Source organism: Eleutherodactylus coqui, chromosome 12, assembly GCF_035609145.1.
Source record: "Eleutherodactylus coqui strain aEleCoq1 chromosome 12, aEleCoq1.hap1, whole genome shotgun sequence".
Taxonomy (NCBI): domain Eukaryota; kingdom Metazoa; phylum Chordata; class Amphibia; order Anura; family Eleutherodactylidae; genus Eleutherodactylus; species Eleutherodactylus coqui.
The window spans coordinates 41031943-41047310 of NC_089848.1; the positions used below are offsets into that span (position 1 = coordinate 41031943).

General features: G+C 47.8%; 1 protein-coding gene across 1 annotated transcript in view; it reads left to right on the top strand.

Moving 5' to 3' along the window:
* The first annotated feature begins 258 nt into the window (after window positions 1–258).
* MRPL3 (mitochondrial ribosomal protein L3) overlaps window positions 259–15368 on the top strand; it is a 72626-nt gene continuing 57516 nt past the window's right edge. The window contains exons 1-3 of the mRNA XM_066584554.1: window positions 259–464; window positions 5013–5206; window positions 12029–12120. Coding sequence (XP_066440651.1) covers window positions 388–464; window positions 5013–5206; window positions 12029–12120 — 363 coding nt within the window. The 5' untranslated portion in view covers window positions 259–387. The remainder of the gene's footprint in view (window positions 465–5012; window positions 5207–12028; window positions 12121–15368) is intronic.

A 15368-nucleotide genomic window follows, 5' to 3' on the forward strand; every position in this document is an offset into this window, starting at 1 on the left:
ATGCGTGAGGATCGAAATTTCACAGATGTGATGCGTTTCTTAATTCCGCAATATGGCGCTCGTCCGTGCGAATACGCCCTAATATGAGAGGGGTTTTTTAATGGTTTTTCTTCCCTGCCGCCATCTGTGAGGTGAACACTGCACTGCTTTATTATCAGTACTGGGAGCCGTCACTATTAATCGTTCATCCCCTCATAGAGAATGACTTTCCCCCAACGACATAACCCAGCCGGAACCTTTCTCCTCGTCTCTTGTTTCCGGGCGGAAGACTGGAGCGACGGACAGGAAGCGCGTGCTGACATTCTCATGCGTCCGCAGAGGACGAGAGGCTGCGGGCGGTAGAGCTGTGACCTGCAGCTGTCATTGGTGGTGTCCCTGCGGGTGGCCATGGCTGCGGCGCTGGGCTGGAGGCTGCTGTCTGCTCGGTGGCCGGGGTTGGGCAGGACTTGTGCAGCGGCCAGCGGGTGAGTGACGGGCAGCATGGCGTCGGCGTGTAAGCAGTGCCCGGCGGTGTCATGGCGTGTTCTCCCGCCATACAGCAGATCTTGTAGTGCTGCTGCTCTTACCGCCATCACCCTGACACCCTGTGCTTGTGGCTGCAGTTACCAGCACTGGCCACTATACAGGGGACGGTGCAACAACTTCCGGTTTGCGGTTAAATGCTTGAATGGCGTCTAATTGACCGCATGCGTGAGAGCGGCCTTAAAGTGAAACTGAACTTTAATAAAACTTGTCACAGATTATACCAACATGTCCAAAAGTCTGCTGAGCCCCACCGATCACCAGCAGCGCGGTTTCTGCTCTTTAGCTGAAGACGAACTCAATACTCTTCAACTAACGAGCGGCGATGGCGCTTCTGCTGCGTCATTCTGGCGATCGGGGGGTCTCAGCACCCGGATCCGCACCAAGCAAACTTTTGACATGTCCGAAGTTTGTTTATTTATGTGACTAATGGCGGGTGTTTTCGCAGTCGGGTGTCATTAAGAATGTCGCAGCGTTTGTCTTCTGCAGCTTCTGCATATCGCTGTATACGGCCGCTGCAGTCTGACAGCCGATCCCAGTGTTCTGGGATAAACGGAAGAGAACGATGCGCAATTTTTAATATAACCCGGTGCAAAAACACTTTTCAGCCAGAAATGCATGTAAGTAAAAAAATGCCTAAGGCCTCATGTCCACGGGGAAAATCGGGCTCGCTACGGATTCTACATGGAGAATCTGCAGCGGGTCCCTCCTGCCCCGCGGACGTGAGCGCTGAAAATAAGAATAAATAAGAATTTACCTATCCGTAGCGGGCGGCGAAGCTCTGCTCTTCCTCACGGCTGGATCTTCTTTTTCGGCCGGCGGATGAATTCCTTACGCCGGCGGCACGTCGTCGACGTGCCGCGCGCATGCGCCGGGCACATCCGCCGAGCCGAAGCAAGGGAGATGCGGCCGTGAGGAAGAGAAGACCTTCGCGGTCCGCTGCGGGTGAGTAAATCCTTGAAATTCCTATTTTAGGTCTCCCGCGGATCCGGACGGCTTCCATAGGCTTCAATAGAAGCCCGCGGGAGCCGTCCCCGCGGGAGACCCGCACGAAAATGGAGCATGGTCCAGATTTTTTCATGCTCCATTTTTTTTTAAATCCCTTTTATTGACGATCCGCGGGTATTTATCTACCCCGCGGGTGGTCAATGCATCCCTATGGGGTGCGGATCCGCGTGCAGGTAATCCGCTGCGGATCCTAAATGATATTTTGCCCGTGGACATGAGCCCTAAAGCCTCGTTCCCACGGGTGACACGGCATCACCGCGATATCGCATCGCTGGTCCACTGCGTCTGCTCGCGGCAATACCGCGATTTTGTAGGGTTACAAAGTCGCACGACTTTGTTGCACCACGTGCGAGGATTTTCAGGGGGAGGGGGGGGGGGGGCTTGAAATATAAGCCCTGACTGTAGGAAAATAAAAGCTTATGTCACCTTAGAGGCTCCGCCACAGCCTCTTCCCGGTCCCGGGCACTTGTCGTCTTAATCTCTTCTGGCCAGGGATTGAAAAATCCCTGCCTCCTGGAAGCGCTGGCTCTGATTGGCTGACTCTTTGGCTGGGATTGGTTCATCGAGCGCTGGCTGGGATTGGCTAAGCGTCAGCTAATCAGAGACAGCGCTTCCAGGAGGCGGAGATTTTTCAATCCTGGCTAGAAGAGATTAAGGAGACTAGTGCCGGGACCCGGGGAGAAGATGCGGCCGGGCTGACAGCGCTTCTAAGGTGATGCATGCTATTTTTTTATTTTTTCCTGCAGCTAGGGCTTATATTTGGCTTTGACTGTAGGATTTCCTTCTGTCAAAGTTGCATCGCACAAAAATCGCGTTTTCATGCGATGCAACAGAGAGGAAGGCTCCATAAGGAAACATGGGCTACAAAACCTCATGAGTCGCGGGCATATCGCCGGACCCGCAAGGTTTTTGTGTTTAGACGTCGCACACTACAAAACATCACATGTGAAGGAACCCACAGGAAAGCACGGGCTTCACATACATGTGATCTGTAGCATTGCGACCGTGTCGCCCGTGTGAGTGAGACCTGAAGGTGCTTCCATAGCGCCCCAGTATTACAACAAGCCAAGGTGCTAGCAGAGCAGTAATGGACACAGTGTCCTGTCACAAGCGGCAGCTGAGCCCTCAGGAGATGTAGCCACTATCCTTGGGTATTATTGTACCTTTTACCCAACAGAAGAATGGGTGGAGACCTAAAGTGACAGCTTATGGCTAGGGTACGCCCCAAAGGTCCTGATTGGCTGCCTGCAGGAAGGTCCTAGCAGTGTGGAGAGTGAGTTTTGCCTGAGGGTTAGGGTGAGGGTTTGTTTAAGTGTTAGGTCCCCCTGTCCACAGATGTGTATTCCATAGCATTGCTATGGAAAGCGCCAGCCCGTCCATGAGCGGAGAATTATTGCAATTCTCCAGTCGCGGTGGGCAATTCGTAGCATGCTGCGAATTGCCCCGATTCACCGCGGCCAGCCTATCTATCAGATCTGCCGTGGGACTTCGCAACGCCCATGGACAGGCGGCCTTAGGCTTGCATTATTAGCTGTAACTGGTCCAAAAAGGAAGCCTTCACAGCTAATAATGTAACCATAACACTTAAACAAACCCTCACCCTAACCCTCCATCCAAGCCAAAGTTCAGTCCCCACGCTGCTAGGACTTGCAATGTGTCGGCTACCCACTCTGCCGCTCTCTGTCTTCGGCACTAAGTGTCCCCAGCGGCCTCCCAGCAGCGCTGCAGGACAAAAATCATTTGTCAGCGGCGGACTAGAGAGGGGAGAAAAGGCAGACCACCCGATAAGTGAAAGCAGCAGTCATAGAGATTGAGCAGAAGAGCGAGCAGCAAGCGAAGCAGTAGGGAGGTGAGCTGAGGGCTGGGAAAAGGGAGACGGACAGTGGGGAGGCAGGGGCAGTGACTGCAGCAGTGGGGAGGTTACATCAGGGCCGGGGAAGACACGGACAGCAGGCAGAGTAACAGCAGCAGTGGGGAGGTGAAATCAGGGCCAGGAGCAGAGAATAAGTGCAGCGCCAAGTGACATAGCAGGGAGACTGTGGCAATGTTAGTGGACTGCCAGGACCTGCACGTGAGCCAACTCTGCAGCCAATCAGGAACAGGAGGCGTCACCGGACTGTCAAACTGGTCTCCACCACTACTTCTGGTGGTGACAAGATACAATAGTACCCTATGCTTGTAAGGGCTCCTTCATTTTGGCAATTGCAATATCCCCACAAGATAATCACGGCAAAATTGCATCTTTGTTCAGGCGTTTTTGCAATAGGAGTTTCCAAAGTCAAAAACGCGTCGCATTGCGCAAAAATCACAAGTTCGTGTGTTGATGCAATAAAAAGGAGGCTCCATATGGAACCATGGGAGATTAAAAAAAAAACGCAAAAGGATAATTATGCTGCGATTTTTATTTAATTTCTTTAACGCCACATCACGAGTGATTGCAAATGGGAATGAAACATGGAAAATCTCTGCAATTTATTTTTTATTTTTTTGCAAGTGTGAAGGCACCCCTAGTGGCTGCTATCATTCCTCCGCAGCGCCCCATCGGGGCTTACTCAAACGGGCGAACGTGGCTCGTGTATTTTTCATGTGCATAATATGCGGGTGGGTCTAAAAGCCTATTGGTTTCTATTGGGCGCATGGAAAAGACCCAGCATGCCCTAATTTGGTGTATATTGTGCACCTGTACAGGCTGTGGGGATTTAACATATGCAGCAGATACTTGTTACATGTGTTTCGGTGTGTCTTGTGGTTTTTACGCGCCCGTGTGAGTGAGCCCTTACTGGGAGAGCCACGGTGCTGTCTGACAGAGCTGGAAGACTTTACTAAGGTCTCCTGCATGAACTTGCTGTGTGATCTGTTGACACCTGAAATGGGAGGAATGGCTAAATAGAGCAAAGTGGTAAAAAGCATCATTGTTGTTCCCTTGGGTCACTCTCACACCATCGCACTAGTGTTTTTGCGCCGCGTATTTCAGGTGCCCAAAATTACATGCAGCGTCTGCTATTTTTAATGCATAAATCGCCTATTGGTTCGAATGGGGTGTGTAAAAAAGGGAAAAAAAAAACCTGCAGTAATACATAATTGCACTCATACTGCGTTTTTTACACAGGTCGATAAGAGGCAGGAGAAAAAAAGTTGTGACATGCTTGGCTTTGCTTGGCTGTATTCTACTGCACGAAGATAGACAGTAAAACCACAGGCAAACTTTCACAAAATCGCATAAAACGCAGTAGAACGCTGCATAAAAAAACCTCAGTGTTTTTACCTACGGCCGTGTGAGAGGGGCCTAATTATTAAGTCTGATAAAGTTTTGTACTTGTCTAAAACTGTGTGAACGGTGCGCCTGCATGTGATGTGCCGCATGACCCAAGTACTGCAGCGCTGTAGCTACATCATCAGTCTGGGATGTGGGTGATGCTGGAATAGGTCCTCATTTTCAAGTTGGTCAATTTTTCTTTGCTTCTTACTTGATGTCTCCACAGCCGTACATCCTGCGTCCTCCTAGTCAGATCCTGCAGTGGTGGCGACGGCGGCGGCACCTGGTGGGATGAGCATCTCTCCGAGGAAAATAGAGAATATATAAAAGGGGTCACATCTCAAGAATACAAAGCTATGACCGCAAGCAAACTGTGTCCCCTGAAGGACGAGCCGTGGCCTATAAAGCCGTGGGAGCCAGGTATGTTACTGTTACGTTGTGTACAGGATTATGGGTAAAGCTACCGAGACCGGCGGCACAGGGCATTGCCAGCTGCCTGTTCAAGCTTTTTACATCAGCTGCAAATTATACTGGAAGACGAAATACAACAGTCGTCAGATAGCATAGACACGTCAATATCCTAAGGGCCATTTACACGATTATTGCACCAAATGAGTTCAAACGAACCAATTTGCCTGATAATAAAATAATTACTAATCGTGTCTGAATGCGCCGCCGCCGTGCACTCTTCGTTCAAAGTTCGCTGGTCACTCACTTTCAACCAGTGTAAAAGGCATCTCTGGATTGCTGACTTCTCGCTGCGTGTAAACGCTCAGCGCTTCACATAGAATGTGAGCGTTGAGCGAGAAGCCAGCGCGGTTCTGCCTGTGTAACCGGTCTCCAAGAGCTCCAACAACCTAACGGTCACACTCATGCAGTTGTTTACACGACTGTCGTCCGGTCTAGATGCGACTTCACACGTATGAATGCTTCCAGTTTCATACAAATCCTTTGCAGAGTGATGTTGTGAATGTAGACTTGGGGTCCATTTAGACGAGTTTGTGGTCATGATGACCAACCCACTGAAATCAATGAATTCTGTGTTTTGCGTGCGTATATTTCACGAGCACAAAAACAGGCGCAAATAGTGACGTGTGAAGAAGCCGCAGTGAATGAGAGCGACTTGTTGCTAATTTAAGGTGACCGAGCCAGCGATGCTTGTTATCCTGCATAAAAAGAATGACAAACAATAAATGATCGATTTATCATTCGGTTGTTAGCTGCCTTGAGGCAGAACTGTTATTGGAGACTTGTACTCGTTTGAACACTTTTTTTTTTTTTTTTTTACATAATAGTTCCATGTAAAAGGGCCTTAACACTCATGCAACCAGAAGCACACATGCCATTGGCAGCTAGTGCCGAAAGGGTTAACAGGTGTGGATCCACTACTCCTTCTAAATGAAGGATACGCTGTATTGTTTAGGGCAGGGTTTCCCATAGTAGATTATTAGGGGCCCCGACGGAGGGTCTAGCTCCCTACTCTACTATCCGCTGTAGCGGTATCCGGACAGGCTGTACTGCGGAAATAAACGTCCAGGTGCTGCCGTCAGCATTGCACCGCGTTGCTATGGACGTTTACTTCCTTTCAGTACAGGCTGTCCGGACACCGCTACAACGGTGAGTAGAGCGGGGACCAATGGCGGATTATGTGGATCAACATTTGAAAGTTCCTCCCTGACTCCAAGACCCGGATCAACAACCCTGCTGGTTGTTTAATGTCTATATCCTGTAGTCTCATAGCGCTCTGGAAAAAAAGACATCTAGGCCCTCTTAAACTCCTCTATTGGTTTTGCTATCACCACGTCCTCAGGCAGAGAGTTCCACAGTCTCACTGCTCTTACAGTAAAGAACCCCTGTCTGTGTTGGTGATGAAACCTGCTTTCCTATAAACATAGAGGATGCTCTCTTGTTACCGACATTATTACTACTGGGGCCGCAGTAGGGGACACTATTACTACTGCAGCCGCCAATATAGGGAGTCAGTATTACTTCACGGCACGGATTTTCTGCAGAATTTACAGACAACGCCGGGCAATTAGCTAGTTTTAACTATATCAATAGTCCATCCAGCGTTCCTCCCTATTCTTTTTTTCCTTTTTTTTTTCTTGTCTTTTTTTAAACGGCCCTGTCCTTTCTATAATGACAGAGGTAAAAATCATATGTTGTGATAAGCCCCGCCCCTTACCCCTCCCCTGACCGCACCCTCTGTCCCACTCTTTGGGGGTTCCATGAGAAACTTTTGCTTCAGAAAGGGCTCCATGGCTAAAAAAAGTTTGGGACCCACTGGGATAGGGTTATATTTACGCACCATATCAACTGTATGCATATTGAAGAAGGGATATTCTTTATACAGGGCAGTGTTGGCATGATTGGCTATAATCAACCGTTGGTTCAACTGGACACCAGAGGCCCTTTTATATGGGACGATTCTCATTCAGATTCCTGCGCAAATCGGAACACTAATCGTCCCGTGTAAACGCATGCAAAGATTAAACGCGAATTGTTCAGTTTCTGCATGCAAAAAATAAAATGTCGCGTTGTTCAGTGTGAACAGAAGTTGGGCACTTTTCAATGACTGTCTGCTTACTGTGAATGGAGGCTGGCGGGGGGAGCGCTCCCCGGCCGTTCTGCCTCCACTCCGGCAGTGCTGTAGGCGATGCCAGCTATACTCGCTCCTGTGCAACAACGCAGAAGCGAGCATCACTGGGGCGAGTGTTGGGTATCATTTGCCCAACACCTTGTCCCATGTAAGAGGTCCTTAACTAGTAAAAAGGGGTTGTATGAGATTAGATTGTCTATCGCTGCCAATTGCTTGAATGAGGCTTGAGATAAGAAGAAGAAATCGAGCAAAGTGTCCCAGAAGAAGAAACCTGATACAAATGGTGCACTGGTGTGCTGGGTTTGTGAGAGGTGGGATCAAGAATTGTGTACTGTGCTGCCGGCCTAGTGCGCTGGTTCACCGATGGTCAAGACATCATATGTTAACTTAATGAAGAGGAAATTATAAAGCTAGGACCCTGGCACGACCTGTTGTTAGCTTAGATAAATAATAAAGCTAACGGTATCTGAAAAAACAAATACAGTTAGTCCCCGACTTGCGAACAGGTTCTGTTCCGGGAGCCCGTTCGCAAGTCCGTTTTGTTCGCAAGTCGAACAAATGCTTGTATGGAGGGGATCGCGGGTGGACCCCGCTCCATACAACGTCAGGGGGCCCGTACAGCGTCCCACGATGAGATCGCGGGACGCTGTGTGGTTGCTAGGCAGCCGGGGAGCTCCTGAAAGGCCCCAGGGCTGCCTATGCAGAGTGCCTATCAAGCTCACGGCTTGCTAGGCGCTCTGCATAGACAGCCCTAGGGCCTTTCAGAAGGCCCCCGGCTGCCCAGCAACCGCGATCTGACCGGACAGGCTTCTATCAGGCTTGATAGAAGCCTGTCCGGTCCCTGCACAGTATGATGTAATGCCATAGCATGACATCATACTGTGCAGGACAGATAGTTCGTATCTAGCGAAATTCGTAAGTCGAATGTTCGCAAGTCGGGGACTATCTGTATTCTTTATTTAAAGCCAGTGAATGTAATACGTTTCGAGGTTCACAGACCTCTTCATCAGACATCTGAGTGAACATAAGACCTTATGTTCAGCAACAGAGTGATAGAGACCAACTTAGCCAGCTGCTGATTCCTGATGGCCAACACCATTAAAAAAAAACTCTGTTTCTTTGGGGTCTGCATAATGCATAAGTGACCCCCCACCCCCACCCCCATACACAAGAGTTCAGGGACAATTTAGGAAGAACCTACAAAGTGTAAAAATCTGGTGATAAATGCAGGACACAAGTCATACGGTGGCCAGATTTCATGGAAGAATAACAGAGGAACGGTATAGTGTGAAGCTGCCCCAGTAGTGATGCCAGGAGTAGTGATAGGTCCTCTTTGTGCTGCTAGTGTGGGTGAAGGGACAGTCTTATGTGTCAATGGAAGGCAGGCAATATTGTGACCACTGGGTGAAGGGGCAGTGGATTTTCTGAATGGCTTTTTTTTTTCTTAGTGTTTTGACGAAATATTTCCTTTTGAGCTTACCAATCTTTTACTCTGGCTTCTGGGTCTGGTTACTATTTGTCCAGATTTATCCTGCCTGGGATTTATGGAAATATGTAGTAGCAAATGGCAATCCAGATCTCTGCGCTCTCAAAGATCTTCTGCAGCAGCATCACTTGCCGTTCAATGAAAGGTCTGGAGCTGGATGATAATAGCATGTTTCCCCGAAAATAAGATATTGTCTTTTATTAATTTTTGCCCCAAAAGAGGCACAGGGTCTTATTTTCAGGGGGTGTCTTATACTTGCCTAGCCGCTGGGGTCCTGGTGCCTCGTGCTGGTCTCTGGCACAGTGTGGCAGGCTGCCGTGTCCTCTGTGCTGACAGCTTTCTCTTCCTGGTAATGGAGCTTTAAATACTCCGCCTCCAGCAAGCGAGTGCTGTGATTGGATCACGAGCGCTGTGGCTCAGCCAATCTGAGAATACGTCCAGAAACCGGAAACGTGAATAAACCCATTGAAATCGATGGGTTCTATTCTCTGCTTATTGTATGCGCAAATACGCCCGTGTGAAGCCGGTCTAAGGCTGCGTTCATATTGCACTATTACTTCTCAGGTTTCCATCTTCTATGCAGAAAACTGCTCCGAAATGAAAACCTGGACGGCACCATAAGGTTTAGTATATTAGAAGGAGACCTCTTTGGTCTCCCTTTCACATAGTTTCCATACCTGTTAGTCTTTCTATTCTTTGCCCTTTTCTGTCCAGCTGAAAAGACTGACCGTTACGGAAACCATGTGAAGCAGACACCTAAGAGGTCTCCGTCTCACATACTAAATATGGTTCCAACCTGGTGCCGTCCAGGTTTTCATCCCTGCGTAGAAGATGGAAACCCCAGGTGGAACCGATGCTGCAAGTTGAAGCACAACGTCAAAGTGTCATAACCCCTAAGTGACGGCCCCATAGGCCTTTTATATTTTGCAGCAGCATGACGTGTATGGAGGGAGATCACGCTGCCATCTCCCTCCATACATCACGGGTGTTTCTTACATCTGACATCCGTGTGCAACAGCCCCGACAAGCTGCGCAGCCGATCAGGGCTGTTAACCCTTTAAATGCCGCTATCAATTCTGGAATTCTGGTCCCGTACGCCACCCCCCTTCCATGGAGTGTCTTGATAGGCTGCTATGGCATTACATCATACTGCAGGAGCGATCAATGCATCGCATGTTGTGGTCCCCAAGGGGGCTAAAAGAAAATCTAAAAAAAAGAACAAAGTTTTACTAATTATTTAAAATAAAAAAACTTTTGCCATATGTACAATAAAATAATTTAAATAAAACAAAAATAAATATTTGGTATCGCTGCGTCCGTAAAAGTCTGATCTATCAAGGTAACCCATTATTTACCCTGCAAGGTGAAAGTCGTCCAAATAAAAAAATAAAGAAAGCCAGAAATACGCCTTTTTGGTCACCCTGTCCCGAAGAAAAAATGTAATAAAAAGCAATCAAAAAGTTGTATGTATTCAAAAATGGTACCAACGGAAACTACAGGACGTCCCGCACAAAACGAGCCCTCGCATATCTACGTCGGCGGAAAAATAGCAGTTATTGAGTTATTGTGCGCAGAAGATGGAGACAGAAAATAACTTAAAAAATATAATATCTTTAAAACAAATACTAGTAGTACAGCAAAAAACGATTTACGTTTGGTATGGTAGTAATCGCACCGACCCATAGAATAAAGTTATCAGGTCATTTTTGTTAGTTTGTGCGCCGTAGAAACAAAACGCACAAAAAGATGGCGGAATGTTGTTTTTTTTTCCATTTCTCTCCACTTTGAATATTTTTTTACAGTTTTTCAGTACATTATATGGCACATTATACAGTGCCATTAGAAAATACAACTCGTCCTGCAAAAAACAAGCCCTCATACAGCGACGATGATGGATAAATAAAGGAGTTACGATTTTTTTAAAAGGGGGGAGGAAAAAACGAAACTAGAAAAAAACGAAAAAGCTCCGTCGCTAAGGGGTTGAGGGAGAAGTAGATGTAGGGTCTCATAGCATCCAGTCGGCTTCCTGCTCTGGTTTTTCAAAGCCATTTTGGCATATGCAAGTAACAATGACTGCACTTTCCCTTTCCTACTAGGTGGGTATACTGGGCATTATTGTGTAAGGCCGGGTGGTACTCAGCATTCTGCTTTCCAGCCTTTTGATTCTGTAATAGGAACAGTAAAATGGAAAGTTGGGTCCGTCCTATATTGGAAATAAATGGCATTGGGCAGACTGCATTGACTATAATGTCCGCGGTCATGCATTTTCCTGAATGAAGGGACGCACCATGCTGCGCTATTGTGTTCCGGATTTTCAGACAGATCTGCAGTGGGGACTCTGGAATCTCCTATGCAGATCTGAACATAACCTGGTTCAGGGCCTGAGGGGGCAGGAGTCAAGAATTCTCTTTTATGGTGCTTGTCCCTTCATGTTGCTTAACATTGTATCAGTTTTAGGTAATGCTTCTTTAACCCCTTTTTAATTTTTTTTTTTTTTTTGTGGCGACTTTTTCAGTATTTTTTTCACTCGAGCCATAAATTCTGTCGACATAAAGGTATAAGGGCTTGTTTTTTTAATGAACCAAGTTGTATTTTTTAATGGCACAGCCCCTGATATACCATATAATAAACTGAGAACCTCAGGACATTTTCTGCAGGGTGGAACAGAAGATGTGAAACAAAGGCTCAGCTGTTGAGCTTGCTGCATACACTCCTCAGAAACATGTGATAGAGATGAGCGAACGTACTCGGTAAGGGCGACTTCGCAATCGAGCACCGCGATTTTCGAGTACTTCACTACTCGGGTGAAAAGTACTCGGGTGCGCTGTGGGGCGGGGGGTTGCAGAGGGGAGTGGGGGTAGCAGCGGGGAACAGGGGGGAGCTCTCTCTCTCTTCCTCTCCCCCCCCCCCCCCTCCCCTCTGCAACCCCCCGCCCCACAGCACCCCCGAGTACTTTTCACCCGAGTAGTGAAGTACTCGAAAATCACAGTGCTCGATTGCGAAATCGCCCTTACCGAGTACGTTCGCTCATCTCTACATGTGCCGTCAGTACATGTATGTCACGTGTCAGGAAGGGGTTAATAAATCTCTGCTCACTGGATCTACTGTGTGATTTCTGATTCTCACATCCTTATATAACCCCACCTTTATATTACAGGTTCCCTTAGGGTTGGTTTAATAGCCGTTAAACTTGGAATGATGCAAATATGGACCAAGTCTGGGGACAAGCACGCAGTCACCATGTTACAAGTAAGTTCACGTTTTGCTGGGTTTGCCTTCAATGCATTTTCTTTTGTTCTTGCTAGTCTTGAATATATCGCTCCACATTTGCTGTAACTGAGCCTCTAGATCGTGCAAAGTCATAGATGGTTCCATACATGTTCTATTGGTGATAAATCTGGCAACTGGGCAGCCACGGAAGTGTGACAATGTTGTGGGGACTTCCTGTGACCCCCTTGTGTGTGCAGCTCAGCATTATCCTGCTGCCTCTTGGAAGCCGCCATTAGAGGAACACATGTGGCTGCAGGATGTCCTGAACATATCGCTGAGCAGTCATTGTCCCTCGTACCACTACTAGGGGTGACCAGCTGTCGTAGGTGATGGTCACCCCCCCCCCAATCATCACACCAGCAGGGGGCAGTGTGCTGCTCCAAAGCAAAGGCAGGATTGAGGCGCTTGCCCCAAGGCCTTCAGACACAAACGCGCCCGTCGTCAGCGCCCGAACTAAACCTGGATTAGTCACTGAAGACCACAACGTTCCATTACATAGCAGTTCAGTTTCATAGTTTACGACATCACCGCAAATGGATGCGATGGTGGTTTAGTGTTATAGGTAGTACATGTAATGGGCGCCGTGAAACCAGATGTCTTTCAGCTAAGTACCTGGACATGGTTCTGACAGACACAGAGCCCTGTATCAATGGCACCACCTGTCTCTGGGTGGCAGATAACGAAACAGTTGGAGCTGCTGGTACTTGTTGGACGGTTACACTGTCCTCTCTACTGGTGGTCTGTCGGGGGTCTTGAGCCCGGTCACCTTGTGTGCCCTCACACATCCACTGGTCCTAACACCTTCTAACAGTTTGGTCAGACGCTCCTCTCTACTGGTGGTCTGTCGAGGGCATCCTGAGCCCAGTCACCTTGTGTGCCCTCCCACATCCACTGGTCCCAACACCTCCTAACAGTCTAGTCAGACGCTCCTGTCTACTAGTGGTCTGTAGGGGGTCCTGAGCCCAGTCACCTTGTGTGTCCTCACACATTCACTGGTCCCAACAGCTCCTAACAGTCTGGTCAGACGTCCTCTCTACTGGTGGTCTGTAGAGGGCGTCCTGAGCCCGATCACCTTGTGTGCCCTCACACATCCACTGGTCCCAACAGCTCCTAACAGTCTGGTCAGACGTCCTCTCTACTGGTGGTCTGTAGAGGGCGTCCTGAGCCCGATCACCTTGTGTGCCCTCACACATCCACTGGTCCCAACAGTTATTAGAACACCGGTGGGAGACAATTAATCGATACGACCATCCAGCTTCTCCCCTTCCAATAATGCTCCCCTCTCAGACTCTGGTAACAGGGTGAAATCTCTTCTCTGCGTCGTAGAGGCGTCTGGTGGCCAACAAGCTCTATACAAGCGGAAGAAGAGGTCACTACACACAAGGAGCCTCCGAGAGCCTCTTATAGGCCAAGGGGGAAATCACTTTTAGGGCCTCCAGGGACAAGACAGTCCATATAACCACAACTCCCATCATCTACAGATCTGTCTGAGATGGAACTGCAGAACAAATTTTGCTGCAAAATGACAACTTATACTCTTAGAGACTCTGTCACCATCTTTTTGCATCTCTCTCTGAGGGCAGCATAGCGACGGGCTCACTGATTACAGTGATATGTCTGTGTAGTAAATAATGAGTCGGGCATAGGCTGCCTTCCCACTGGCGTAAAAACCGCGTGAGATGCACAAATATGAAACCCATTCTTTTGAAGTGATGGAAGGCTGTTTTCACATGAAAACAGTTCACATCCACGGGGCTTTTACATGGTGAATCACAGCTCGATATCGCCCTCACCAATGTGAAGCCAGTCTTAGTATTATTTTAAAGGTAAGACTCCTTAGCTTTAAAACAAGGCCAAGATCAAAGCCATAGGATCAACCACAGCCTGAGAGATCATCCGTAGAAGTACAGTTGAGAAAGAGTTGCAGAAATGTACAGCCATAACTTCATCTCCCGCTTCAGCTTCCTGTCTCTTGGGCTATGTTGTGGCTAAAAACACGATTCTAGTTTTCATTTAAAAGCCAATATTCTTGGCTTTAAAATAAGCCTAAAATTGAAGATGTAGTCGTACAACAGCCTGAGATGCAGACAAAGATGTTTTTCCCCATACAGTTTTGGCTTCTGAAGTGCCTCCCTGCAAAGATGTAGGGGATATGTGGTTGACAAGGAAACCATTAAAGGCGTTGTTCAGGACTTCTAGAAACCGCCTTACCACTTTACCCCTGTCTATGGCCTGTGACTGGTATTACAGCTCACTTCTATTGAAGTGAATGGGGCTGAGCTGAAATACTACACAAACCTTGTGGACAGGTGTGGTATTGTTTGTGGAAGAATATAGCCATGTTTTTCTTGTCCTATTCAACTCCTTTAATGGGGGTCCTCTCGAGTTGTTTGGAAATGACCTTATAACCCTTCCTAGATTGATGAACAGCAGCAATTGCTCTTCTAAGATCATTGCTGATGTCTTTCCTCCTTGGCGTTATGTTAACACCAGCCTGAATGCTCCAGGCCAGCAAACTGCTGAAGCTTCTTATTTTATAAAGGTGGTCACACTTGTTGATGAGCAGTTAATTAAGGGCATTTGACTAGCAGCACCTCGCTGCTACTTACCTTCATTTTTTTTTTTTGTTAGGGCTATTTCAGACTACCGTATATCGGCTCGGTTTTCACGCCGAGCCGATATACGGTGTCCTTGTCTGCAGGGGTAGGAGGATGGAAGAGCCAGTAGCAAGAACTGAGCTTCCGCCCCTCTCCACTATTTGCAATAGGAGGGGGCGGGGCTAAGTATCAGCACTTAGCCCCGCCCCACCCCTCCCATTGCAAATAGTGGCAAGGGGCGGTAAGTGTGTACCTAATTTTTCACACACTGCTTCTGCATTTTATCCTAGTTTTTGTTAAATAATAGCGGGTGTACATACTTTTTCTCCTGACTGTTTGTTTCATTGAACCAAATAAGCCGATGGTAAATGGTTCTGTTTTTGCACGTGTGGTGACCCGCATCTTCTAGAAGTCTGACCATTATCAGCTTAGAGGACGGTAATCAAAGACTCCGTTGTTCCCTTTGTTTCTCCCGACGATATTAGCTGCACCGACTGCTAGCAGACATGGATGAAAGAAAAGGTGATTACATCGTTCATCACAACATAGAAACCACCAAACGAAGTTTTCTAAAAGTCAACCCTGATTATAAGTGACACTTTTTATTTGTTTACCCTGAGCTGAAAAAAA